This window comes from Henckelia pumila, chromosome 3 (genome assembly GCF_033568475.1).
Source record: "Henckelia pumila isolate YLH828 chromosome 3, ASM3356847v2, whole genome shotgun sequence".
Lineage (NCBI taxonomy): Eukaryota > Viridiplantae > Streptophyta > Magnoliopsida > Lamiales > Gesneriaceae > Henckelia > Henckelia pumila.
This window is the reverse complement of record NC_133122.1, coordinates 186041155-186054597: the sequence shown is the minus strand read 5'-3', so window position 1 is coordinate 186054597 and position 13443 is coordinate 186041155. Positions and strand designations below refer to the sequence as shown.

Sequence of the window (13443 nt, the reverse complement as noted above, 5' to 3'; positions counted from 1 at the left end):
AATGAAAAAAAAAGTGTTAGTTTGAATTAAATGTCAATTCAAATCTTTAAATTGAACCAAAGACAATTATTGACTTTTTATTGTTGTACATTATGCTTTAATTATTGTACTTAATAAAATTTCATGGAGTCTTTTAAAAGTCTATTGACATTTTGAATACCTTTAGACTTTTATAGAGTTTTAAAAATCAAATTTGAATATCACATGACTTTTTCAAACTCATCTTGAATACCACTAAACTTTTATGAAGTATATAAAAATCTAGATTGAATACCTCTAAACTTTTAAACTCCACAAAAGTCATTAAAAATGAATAACCAGTACACCCCCACAAAAACTTTCAATTTCATTCATGAAAATGAAAGTACCAAATCTTTACAACAAACTAAGCACAATTTCAAGTGTAATCTGCTCGCAAAGTTAATACACGAGTTTCTTCATCATACTACCCAAAAAACGATACTAAATATCTCCACAAACTAGCTACACATAACAACACACATCACTAGAATCTATATCAACCACACAAGACTACAAATTTAGATAACCATGCGACCGTGCTTCCTAATGCGTCATCAAGAACTCGCATTTCATCATTTGGTCGAATTAGGTCCACCTTCTCCACCAAAATCTTATCAACCCAAACTTTCCAACAAGATCCACCAAGAACAACGTGGTGCACTTTTGCGTTCGGATCTGTGGATACAATACGACCTTCTGCAACAACTAATTCATCAACATACCAATGAAGCAACTTACATCTAGTATTAGCACGAATATCTCCATGAATGACATTCTTCAAATTTGACTGTAAATAAATAACACAAAGTTAATAATTATACCACTTATATTTTTATAACAATTTTGTGATTTATAAAAGTATAATTTGAAGATAGTTACCTGAACAGTAGCTAGATGTTTTTCAGCATTACCAAAATCACCACCTTTTTTGGTACCAATATTGGTATCACTACTACTATCAACCCCATTCGCAACACCGCTATCAATTCCACCACTAGCAACCTAATTTTAGAAACAAATAGTGTCAAGAAATTCATGATATTTCAAGAATTTCAGTGTACATAAAAAAATGATTTCAGATATGTTGTATAATTACTAACCTGTTCTTGCTGATTTTGTTGACTCATATTATGTAAAAACATAGACCTCATTTCTTGCATTTCTTGTAAAAACATGGACTTCATTTCTTGCATTTCTTGTCGAAGTTGTGTAACAGTTCCACTTTGTTGCACAGAAACTCCAACGTTTGATGGTGCAACTCCAAAGCCCATTCCGCGGACTCTACCCCGAGCTTCCTTGCCAAACACAAGGTTGATTGCATCTTCAGCCATGTTACATGTGTTTCGAGATTCGGGTGGACATTCTTCTATTTCTTTCTGCAAATAAAAAAATAAAGCTATGAGAAACTCACAAAATTAGGTTGGTCATTTTTTATTATGACTTTCTAAAAAAAAGATAATTATATTACCATTTTTTCTCCAACAGCTTGGGTACTAGGTTCCCCATTTTTTTTCTTGTGACCTTCAATCCAAACTTGCGATCTTGTGATATTTGTATCTTCCGGACTTGTTTTTTTCTTAAATATAGAGATATAAAAAAATATATTGGAAACAAATTCGAAAGACACATATATCATTATATATTAGCTAAATTAGAGAATATAACAAAAAAATAATAACAATATTTACCAAAATGTGACTCAAACGAGCATAACCTCTCCGGCTCATTGTGTGAGTGTGATCTTGATTTAGCCTCATTGTTCTATATTTGACACACTTTTCCTGAGATTTAACAAACAAACGAAGACGTTAATAAAGAGATTACACACAAAAGTACTTCAATTTGAAATAAAAAACCAAGTCATTGCTTGTTTAATAAAATGAAATCTGCACTACGTATGATTAAATAACTTGGAAAAAAATAACCACCTGCACTACTAGGGTAACAAACATCTAGCTTGAATGTTTAATAACCTCTATAAACATTTTGTATAATACTGATCAGCCACCACTTAAAACTAGCAAGCTACTGGCTAAGCTTGTAACCTTTTGGATAATGTGAAACTGAGGCCTTCAAAATTTTTAGCTGAATGCAGAATGGTAATCTGTTACGACTATAATCACCTAAGCTACCACTCTGACTGCAGCTATTATGATACTAGCCTTGAAGGGCATATGAAGATCCAAAATGGGTCAATACAGAGTATAGATTTCCACTGATAAGGCACATTAAAAACAGCATTAAAAATGTGACCTCGGAGTCGATCATGTGTGTGTGTGTGTCCAATTTATTAAAGATTCACAAACTTCACCCAAACCAAAAATCTCGGGCAACTTAACTTTCATATTCTTTTTCGGAAGAGGGCTATGAAAAATGGATGGAGTTAATGGAAGAAAATCCTGTTCAAGACAAAGGCTTTAACAGAATAATTTTCAACAGCAAAGAGACTTAATAAAACAGAGATTTATCTCACATATATCTGAAGCATCCCACATGTGTCCACTTTTCTACTCTGAACTATTAAGGTATTCAAAAAAACTTGAATCCCAGTCTTCCAATTACTTTCTTACATCTGATTTACATTCCTCTGCTTTATGGAGATTGATAATTTTACCTAGGTTTGCCATTACATTCAGTATCATAGAGCATCTTATTCTAATCATAACTTCCGCTCATGTGTACACTTGAGAAATATATGCATTTGTTTCCCTGTATCTTCTAGTTTACAATAATTCATCCAACATTCAGCATATCAGCCACATTTAGGATAAGACTTCCAACACTTGCTCCACATAACATGGCAGCAAGACTAACAGAAGTCTTGTAGACATTCCATCTAACCAGAAAATTAAAACCAAAAAAATCATTTACAGTTCCAATCAATAAAGAATTCAAACCAGAAAACAACAATAAAAACCAGAAAAATACTTACTTGAAAGGTAGGCGACAATGTCCTCTTTACAAATAATTCCCACTGATTTTGGTCCATAAATTCGGGCTTCAAAAGTTTGAGATCTCGTGAAGCCATTCGGCTTGAATTAGCTTGGCGTACAAGATTTCGAAGTTTGGATTTTCTATCGCGCCACAATTTGGATAACCTTTGAAATACTGATTTCTTTTCCCAATCCTCAACTTTATAATTCAGCTATACATTAAAAGACATGAAAATATAGACGCATTTTGTTATAGCATTGGAAAATAAAAATTTAATTACTAAAATATTACCTGGAGACAACTCCACATCTTATCTTTCACTTCTTCGTCTACGTCATTCCATCCATCTAAAGTATATGGCACAAATTTCTTCACCAAGCAACCTAGAAAAGATGCGAACGTTATTGAATTATCTCCGACTGGTTGTCCGAACTCATTACGCTCTAGCTCTTTGCACTTTTGTTGCCCACTAATCAATTTCAACTTTGATGCTCCCCGTCCCTTTTTCTTATCCATTTTGTTGTCATCAACTGGTTCTTTACCATGCAAATCTTGTGATGATTTAGGTGAATTGCTAGAGTCTATATTTTCCTGCAAAATAACAAAAAGAGAAATTTATGTCCAAGTGTACTTTATTAAAATAAACCAAGATTTGAAATAGAATACAATATCACCTGAATCACATCCACATATGCTTTGCTGCGTTTTTTGCCCATTTTTCTCGTCATTTGAATGATATGTAATGACCTGATCAAACAAGTAATTTGACATGATGCATCACTGAAATAAACAAGAAAATAAACGACAGGAATATATTGCAACAGTAAATAAGGACTTGTGTAACTTGAGAAGAAACAATTATCAAACTAGTGCAAGATTGTAAGTTCAATAAAAATTCAAACAATTTGGGGGCCAAACAAGTTGACAGATTTCAAAACTCGTGCTAATTAATTTAGGACAAAAATTTGATTACCAATTTTTCCAAGGGACAAAATAACAGTTTCATATTCACTTCAAATCAGTTCTTCACAAAAAATAAAGCATAGGCAACGATGCTTCTGTGTCAACACAATGACATCCACAAAGACACATGCTTGGAAGACACAGAATCACATATAAATCTAATTTATACAAATTCTATGAGATTAGTAGATTACCAAGTTATTTTGAGTGAGAAATCCAATAGATCGGCCCGTTTCATGGGAATTCAACAAGTCAAAATAATCATAAAAGTTTAATAGATAAATTGATCAAGATTCTAAAATAGATAGGAGTTTATTTCAAGTATATATATGTTACCAAGAAAACCGGTTTTTATACATGTTTCATACATAATATCAAAGAGAAGTAATTCACCAACAGGCTGGTAAACAAAATTTAATCACTGGTCAAAAAATAAGATTTCCTGATAATACATTTTCAGATGTGTTGTCCAGCTGATATTTTGTGGCATACGAGAAAAGCTTTTTTCCTAGTACTATTTTGTCAGAAAGAAACATACATTTTCATATAAAGATTATAAAAGAAAAGAAGAATGACTTCATACCAATAATCTAGGCTCCACAAGTTGCAAATTCGACTATTAGCTTCAGTTCATCCGTCTTTCGGTAAATAGAAATCAAGCCTGCACAAGAAAATTTTAATAAGATATCTCATGAAACAGTAACAAACAATAGAGAAAGCATCAAAAAGCATCAGAAATTAAATTATTTCAGGTAATGTAACTCTCATATTCATATTAGATGCTGGTAGATTATCATTGAAAGCACATCAATTATAACAAGTCAAATCAAATAATCAATTAGTACTTCAATAATATTTGTTTCATATGAACACAACACCAAACAACTTGAAAAGTTGTATGACTTGTTTATTTCATACAGATGTAAATACATTAAGTTATATAAAATTTCTTTTTTTAAAAATACAATTTATTTTCATCGAAAATTTTGTGAAAATAAAACTCGAAATTAAATTTTTAAAAATTTCCCAACATTACATGAGAATGCAAATGATCACGAGATAAAAGAATGGAATCAGAATTTTTTTAAAGAAACACCGTTTACTTTCCTGCCGCACACACACACATGCATGCACAGTCAAGTGCAAGTCAAGTACAATAGTAACTAAAAAGTCTCAAAATTTTCTTTGATTTCTTTAGGTTAAATAAAATAACTTCAACTAAAATTACATAGTACATCGCAAAACATCGATCCAAGTGCTACTACTCACTCACTAATCGTGCCAATTTGTACATAACAGCTACCCTAAAGAACAAATTAAACTAGATTAGAGAAGGGGTTATTCAACAAAACAAGAACCCAAAAAAAAAAAAAGATTACATGTAAATTAGTACATAAATATTTTCTAATGATACTTCTCTTCCTAGCAAAGAAGCATATTAATGCACATTCTCATTATGTAAAGCTTTCCTCTCATCTGTCCCACCATTCTATTCCATTTCCCAAACCCCTTCACCATAATTTCTATTTTCTGATATGCAATTCTTGATCTCTGCTAAATATGACCCTTTACTATTTTTTGTGTGTGTATGTATAGAAGAAAATGCCATGGCTTTGAATTGGCTCCAAGTCATGATTCAGCGATTGTGGGGACACTTTGTACCCTCGCAGTACAGGAACAACATGTATCGGACCAGTGAGTCTTCTTTTCACATTAATTATATATTTCCAATTTCAAACTTGATTCAAACAATCCAACTTATTATATCAATCAATACTCCCAAAAATTATTACATTTCCAGCTAGTTCAGTTCTGATATTTGTTATGTTTTCTAGCTTGGACATAATTATTACATTTCCAGGTTTTCAAGATACTAGATAGATATATGTAGGACCTTGTAAATTTTGGGACCATTTTACATTGAAGTATTGAACCTCTAGCCTCAAATGAGATGTCTAGGGTTCATCTTTATGAGTCTGCACCTAATCTTTAGCTCAATAGGTATATATATATTTTTTAAAAATTCGTTTTCTTCTTCTAAAAATTAACTAATAATTCTTGTGACATAGCTTTGCCAGGGTGTTATTGCTACTTGAACCAAAAGCAAAAAGTTAAATTATTTTACTTTCTGGATAAAAAAATGTTCAGATCAAGATTCAGATGCATATCCAAAAAGGCAAGTCAATGGTAAATCTAGCAGCTAACTGTGATAATTTTATACTAAATCCAGTAACATGGAAGAAAAATAGCAGCTAGATCTTGAAGCATATGCGGGCTCTATGTTCAAATCTGTTTTGATCGAGATTTCCCATTCATTGATGAACAGAACTGTCATACTGCTGATCTTCACTTACACACACACTCAATAATTTGTTCAAACTTCTACGTGTTTTCTGCTAATCAAACAAGAGTAGTTTTGATCAGATTTCATATATAATATGGTGAACAATTGTCCCATTACAAATGTGAGTATATCTAGTTATTATAACTCGTAACCCTGTTGAAAAAAGCTGTGGATCTATGACCCGATCCAAAAATTTCGAAGCAAGAATCTATTATTACCAATCACGTAAAAACATAAGCCCGAGAGATTAACAAAGCCCGAGAGAAGCACAAAGTACACTATTCTAGCTGCCGCAGCAATAAATTCTACCTCAACACCACGAAATTCTTGTCATACGGATAACCAAAAAAAGAAAAAGAGAACTGGCATGTTTCTTCGTTGTGCTCTCTATGGGCTTTTTGTTTTGAGGAAGAACAATCGGTGAAGGCTGGCCTGACTGCAGCGATAGGGTTACCGAAAATTAAAACAAAAATTAGGGACAAAAGAGAGGGTTTCGATCATAAATGAAAAAATTGGGGAAAAACGAGACGATGGACTACTCAACGTCCGATGACTTCCAGAAGCTGTGTGCGAGACGGTGGACGCGCTCACAAGAGATTTCTCAGAAGCTATGTGCGAGAGAGATTTCTTCGACTCAAGTCGTGCTCAGAAGAGAGAATATGAAATGAGCATTCGGCGCGAGATTTGGAAATTGGCGCTTGTCGATTGAATACCGGGGAAAAAGCCCCAACGACGGCGTACAAAACGCTGTAAAATTTATACTCTATTTCACAAATATAGACGGAGTGCCGCTGCCACACTGGGCCCAAAAAAAAATAGTATCTATAATATAGGTCCAGAATTGGTAGAGGCGTAGAGCCAAAAAAAAAATAATTTGAAGCCCAGCCCACACGGCCACACTTACCCAGTCCAGATCAATTTTCTTTTAATTGGTCTTCAATCCCAGCATGTGGGAATTGGGTTTTTTAATTGATTTTTTTATTTTGAAGCCTTCTATCTTCTATTTTGGATGAAAACTACGCCGCACACAGCTGCTTTGAATTCTCAATTTCTCATATTCGTTTTTTCGAAGATAGAGATCGACAATCTGAACTCCTATCACTTTTATGCTTTTATTCTAGATCATGTTTTTTATTTAGGTATATAAAAATATATGTGACGAATTAATTTTGTTTGTGATGATTAATGAGATATCATGTTTCAAATTGAAACTCTTGTTTGGAGTTCAATCATTCGATTGTTCCTTTGAGTTCCCTTGAGGCCTTGAATAGTTGCATTGATTTAATAGATTTTTTATTTTTCAAAAATAATGATACTCGGATTTTGGATTTCTGTATAAATTAGAAAACAGATTTGAAAACATATATATAAATGTTATATAATCTATATCTGTTTTATATATAATAATAATAATAATAATAATAATAATAATAATAATAATGTTATATTTCCTTGAGTTCCCTGGCCTTGAATTGATTAAATGGATTGAACTAAATACCATATTCCCTCCATGTCTTGATTAAATTGATTAAAATAGATGTGAATTTCAATTAATAATGGAATTAGTAGAGTTTGGTAATGATAGATGTGAATTTCCATTAACAATGGAATTAGTAGAGCTTGGTAATGATAGATGTGAATTTCAATTAATAATGGAATTAATAGAGTTTGGTAATGAAAATTGTGAAAGACAGGTTGTGCAATCGAATGAGTGATGATTGGATGAATGATAGTCTCATGCATTGTCTATGTAGAGAAAGATATATTTTCTAACCATTGATAATGAAGCTATTGTACGGTTTCAAAATATGAAGACTCAAAACGAACAATTGTAAGGTAATTATTTTGTGATGTTTTATGATTATAAAATTTTATATTTTTTTTTGCTGAATATTGTCGCCTACACTGACCTAATATCATAGCTCCATCTCTAATGCGATCATGGATGGTGCGCATATTGGACAAGTGGCTAAGGAAGCTAAAAATCCGTTGTCGATGCCACAAGGACCAATTATAAGAGGTCGGAGCAAGAACTTCAAAGAAGCACTTCAAAATTTTATGATAAATTATCAAGATAGTGTTGGTGTTCTTGAAGATCAATTTGGAGGTTGTTTCAATGTTCTAGAATTGATAAAAGACCAAGAAAATCAAGAAATAAAATAAATCGAGAAGAAGAGGAAGACGCATCTGCGCCATGTATCTCACGCATCTGCGCAAGGGATTGCACATATACGCCCCATTCCGCGCATCTGCGGAAGTGATAAAATCCAAGTTTATGGACATTGGCGCATCTGCGTGAAGTTTTGCGCATCTGCAGGATTTGGGTTTCTTCGTTTCGGCGCTTCTGCGGGAAGTTTTATGCATCTGCGTGAGGAGGATTTCTAAATCTACTAGAGTTTTGCGCATCTGCGCCAGATCGTGTTCAACACACATTGTGGAATATTTTGCATTATTTTTTTCTTTTTGAGTTGTAAGTATAAATACTTTATTTTTGTTCATTAATAATAGTTTCAGATTTTTATTCAATTATTAATTGAAAATTCTCTCAAGAATTTTATTGAAGCTTTTAGCTTTGTCAAATCAAACTTATCAAAGTTTTTAACTTTGTGGCATTTGTAAATTGATCATCATTGGAGATTGTCAGATACGAGTTATCTGAAGGTTTTCATAGATTTCAATTGTTTCGTAATTTCTGTTGTTAATCGTTGATTAAAGGTGAAAATTCAAATTTTATCTGTTATTATTTTTTTGCAAGATTATACTTGTCCTAAGATAGATCGAAAACATCAATTGGGTCTTTTGTTTAATTGATCTGATAGCACGAATTGATTTATATTCGTGTTTGCTTTTCATTAATCAATCGGATTCATATCATTTGGCATCAGAGAACAGTTTTCTTTGAGAAAAGTAAGTATTTGTTCTTATCTGTTCTTCATTCTTCGTAGTCGTTCTTCTTTCTTCATCTAAATCTATTCTTCGTCAAGTCTTCGTTGTTTCTATCTTGTATTCTTGTTGTCCAAGTTTTGTGTCTTGTGATCCAAGTTATTTAAAATAAAATAAAAATTTATTTCGGTCAAAAAAAGGACCGAAAATTGCTTTAAAAATATAGAGGAGCAAAATAACTTGTGAAAATTTTCCAGTCTTGTGTCTGAGTTCATCCTTGGGTACCAGTTAATCGAATCTCCATAGTTTTTTTTTTCCACTTGTGTCTATTCGATCTTCCGTGAAGTCAATTTTCCAGCATCTACAAGTTTTAACTTGAGGGTTTGATAATTATTCCACAAAGCAAAGCACACTATATATATTTGAGTAAAAAAAAAAAATATAAAGAGTGATTGAGTGATTCGTTTGGAGTTAACTGCGAGAACTTGTGTGAGAAAATTTTATTACCAATATTTTCTTGCAGGTACAATGAATCCTAATAAAGATGCTAGTGAGAGTGGTTCACCGCCTAAATCGGTGTAATAAAAATCTACTAGAAAGTGCACCAAGTCAAGTAATAGATAGTGTACAAAGGTCCAGATGTCGAACCCATAGGGAATGTTATTTTGTAACTACCAAAATATATTTATCTCTACTTAATCTAGACTAGTGAATAAGAGCAATTTTAGATTTTAAACTAATAAATAAATTTGCAAATAAAACTAAATTAAATAAAACACAACAAGAATTTTGGATTAAATTCAAATATGAGAAAAGTTCATTCAAGGACACACGTAGGTATCAAACAAATCATGTAAATGTAGTCGATTCAGGATTCAGATCTAATCTTAAATTACGGTGAATTCTCCTAACTTGTTTAAAGGTCTATTTTTAGAACAATTAAACCTATTCAAATATTGACAGATTAATTTTCATAATTCTAATCAAATTTGAATGCATTAAATATTTGTGAAAATTCAATTTTCACCTAAAACCGCAGAGTGATCAAAATCAATTCCTCCTCTGTCGACTTAGAACCGATTAACATGCAAACAAATAGTTGATCAGGTTATTCACAAGATAGATATAAATCTAGCAATCAATAAAATCAAATTAAATCTGAAAAATCCAAAATAAACATCCAAGTTTTCTACATAAATTTGTTCGACCAAATCACGTGGCCTTGATCGAAAAGAAAGAACTACTCAAAGTCTAACATAATTCTCAACAAAAGTTTTTCAATCTAAAACATCAACTAAAAATAAAAATAAAAAAAGAAAAGAAGAAGAACAGATGGTCGATGATGAACGAGCCGCCTCTTGCCTCTTCAATCTCCTTCTAACCCTTAATTTGATGGGAAGAAATCTATTTATACGTCCAAAGATCTCTAAAAGATAGTTTCAAACCCAAGCAAAAATTTCCATATTTAAAAACTATGCGTGCTTCCCTCGCTCAAGCGGCACTAATATGCGCTCGAGCGAGCATACTTCTGTCCCGAGAGCGGAAGAATCTCGCGCTCGAGCGAGAAAGTCTCTGGAATTTTTTTCTTCTTCACTCTACCTCGCTCGAGCGGCAACATCATGCGCTTGAACGAGACTTTTTCTGTCCAAATCTTTGATTTTTCATGAAATTTCCTACAAAATAAACCATGAGAGCCTTTATGCAACAAATGCATGAAATATACTTAAACTAATTAAAAACACCAACATTAACACAAGAATTCATGCAAAACGATAATAAAACATCACACAAATTCATATAAAACACACTTATCAACTCCCCCATACTTGAATCTTGCTCGCCCTCGAGCAAGACATGCAACAAACAATATGCAAACATAAGTATAATTAAGGACAAGTCATGAAAATTAAAGCCTCAAAAAAGTTCCAAACCAATAAAACAAAATCCACAACATACTCTCGATTTTTCATAATACATTTTCAGTCAAGCGTGAACGTGTGTGTGTGTGTCATGTCATTCCAGTTTCATGCAACTTTAAAGAATCTGTTTTACGACTTTTTAGCGACCTATGACAAATCAGTGCAAGTTTCACAATCAAGTGTCTCTTCCTCCCAACAATTTATAACAAACACAACTCCCTTGAGATATTTTACGCACCTCCGGATTTTACACACCTCCGGATTTTACACCCAGTTTTCTTAATCCCCAATAATTACCCGTAGAATTAGCCATAACTAAGATAGGATTCGAATTTCAATCCTCTCGTCTATATCCCAGATGGAGCTACAATCCCATTGAACCCGCAAACTTAGCCATGGAAAAGTGAATAAAATTTCAATCACTTTCCAAGCCCGGATGAAATTGTTATTGATTTTCAAAAATTTTGATTTTTAAATTTTAAATTTTTAACCCTATTTAATCCGCATACTTAAAAAAAAACAAGGCGATTAGGATTTCAATCCCTTGCTCATAACCCGGATGGAGTTAACTTTGTTTTCACAAAAAATTTCATAAAATTTTTAATAGGTGAGCCCAAGATCGTACGTGCAATGTCATAAAATAATTGGAACTCAAGAGACGCTATACTATCAAGATCAGCAAATACCTATTGTCGTGCAATGTCCAACAGACACAAACATCATCAATATTATCGCTACATTCCACCGGTCTAACATGTGTGCTTAAAAATATTCACTACTCAACCTACAGTTTCTCATGTCTAGTCAAGAGCTAAATTTTTCACAAAAAAAAACAATTTTTTTTTACAAAAATTTTCCTCATCATAGGCTATCAGTCATCATCCTACTTATGCTCGTGAAACAAACACTAAACACAATGACATATGATATGAATACGAACTATATGCACTGAACAAAACAATATGGATGCAAAACACAATGACCAACGATGCAAACATAACTAAACACCCCCCCCCCCCCCAACACAATTATCTAAAGCATTGCCCTCAATGCTCTAGAATCACAAACACATAACACAAAAACCAAAGCAAACTATGAAAATGCAAAACAAAACAAAAAAACTCCCCTGGTTTTATATTTATCCGCTTCCTTCTCGACAGTATCAGTAGGGACGGTAGTAGCAGGCTAGGATTATCAGTCACGCTCGGCACGTTGGAATGGGAAAGAAGCAAAAATAAAAGAAAAACAACAACTAATCATAAAGAACTAAAAATCAAGGTAAATAACACTAGGTTGCCTCTTAGTCAGCACTAAATTTATAGTCTATAACCCGACTGTATTCTCTGTTTATTTTGCGATCACGGTGGTTCATCCACGGTCGTGGAAAAATTCTTGTGTTCTGCTTTGATCAAAGAATTTCATAGGCTTGATTTCTTCAGACATCTTACCCTGCGAACAGTCACCAACACTTTCATGAGCCACACCAATAAAATTCACAGCAGAGCAAGAATTTGAATTTGGGCTATCTCTAGCCGACTTAAGCATATGAAACACGACTTGCTCATCATTCATCCTTAAAAATAACTCCCCCTTTTCCACATCAATTAAAGCCCTACTCATGGCTAAGAACGAACACCCGAGAATTAGAGGAACCTCGCAATCCTCGTTCATGTCAAGAACAACAAAATCAACTGGAAAGATAAACTTATCTATCTTGACTAAGACATTTTCAACTATCTCTCTCGGGTATTTGATTGATCTATCAGGAAATTTGAGAGATATAGAGGCTGGTTCAATTTCTCTTTTACCTAATTTTCTAGCAAGTGAATATGGCATCAAATTTATACTCGCTCCTAGGTCACACAAAACATTATCAAAGGAAAAATTTCCAATTTGACAAGGTATGGAGAAACTCCCTGGATCTTGAAATTTTGGTGGAAGCCTATTTTGCAGCACATCCGAGCATTCCTCATTCATTGTGACTTGCGTCAGATCATTCAGCTTTTTTTTTCAGCAAGTCCTTCAGAAATTTAGCATAATTTGGCATCTGAGCTACATCCTCTTAAAAAATGTATATTAATATACAATTTCGTGAAAATTTCAAGAAAATTTTTAAATTGAAGTTCAAAAAATAATTGCTTAGCTCGCTGGGGGAAGGGTAAGGTAGAAATATCAACATCAGCATTAACTTCAAATTTTGAAGTCTTACCTTTCTTACCTGCCGTGGAGGAATTTTTAGCACGCGCATCCTCCTTGACTTCTGAATTTTTTGGCCTCTCCATAGTCTTTGCTTCGTCCATCTGCTCAGGATTTTCAGATTGTGATTTAGTCACGACCATGATAACATTAATTCCCTTGGGATTTGGTTTAGTGTTGCTT

General features: G+C 33.1%; 2 protein-coding genes across 5 annotated transcripts; both read right to left on the bottom strand.

Annotated features, from left to right (window-relative positions):
- Positions 1 to 311: 311 nt before the first annotated feature.
- On the bottom strand, positions 312 to 6990 carry LOC140890452 (uncharacterized). 4 transcript variants are annotated; one of them, XM_073298237.1, is made up of 11 exons: positions 6802 to 6990; positions 6572 to 6698; positions 4502 to 4579; positions 3630 to 3702; positions 3247 to 3546; positions 2954 to 3166; positions 1710 to 1802; positions 1490 to 1597; positions 1122 to 1397; positions 901 to 1023; positions 312 to 808 (listed from the first exon to the last, which is right to left on the bottom strand). In XM_073298237.1, exons 4-11 carry the CDS (start codon positions 3681 to 3683, stop codon positions 518 to 520), a joined length of 1458 nt encoding a protein of 485 aa, XP_073154338.1. In that variant the 5' UTR covers positions 3684 to 3702; positions 4502 to 4579; positions 6572 to 6698; positions 6802 to 6990; the 3' UTR covers positions 312 to 517. The 4 variants fall into 4 exon arrangements, with proteins under 4 accessions (XP_073154338.1, XP_073154339.1, XP_073154337.1 ...); XM_073298238.1 differs by having other exon boundaries at positions 6807 to 6990; XM_073298239.1 differs by having other exon boundaries at positions 365 to 445; positions 477 to 808; positions 6572 to 6990.
- Positions 6991 to 12432: 5442 nt separating this feature from the next.
- On the bottom strand, positions 12433 to 13041 carry LOC140890151 (uncharacterized). Its single transcript, XM_073297910.1, has one exon. The coding sequence runs from the start codon at positions 13039 to 13041 to the stop codon at positions 12433 to 12435; it is 609 nt and encodes a 202-aa protein (XP_073154011.1).
- Between the last annotated feature and the right edge of the window lie 402 nt (positions 13042 to 13443).

Coding starts and splice junctions, on each gene's coding strand:
- LOC140890452 (XM_073298236.1), bottom strand. CDS start 3,683: ATGACGAGAAAAATGGGCAAAAAACGCAGCAAAGCATATGTGGATGTG. Junction 3,547..3,629: donor CATATGTGGATGTGATTCAG/GTGATATTGTAT, acceptor GTTATTTTGCAG/GAAAATATAGACTCTAGCAA. Junction 1,598..1,709: donor CTCGTTTGAGTCACATTTTG/GTAAATATTGTT, acceptor TCTATATTTAAG/AAAAAAACAAGTCCGGAAGA.
- LOC140890151 (XM_073297910.1), bottom strand. CDS start 13,041: ATGAATGAGGAATGCTCGGATGTGCTGCAAAATAGGCTTCCACCAAAA.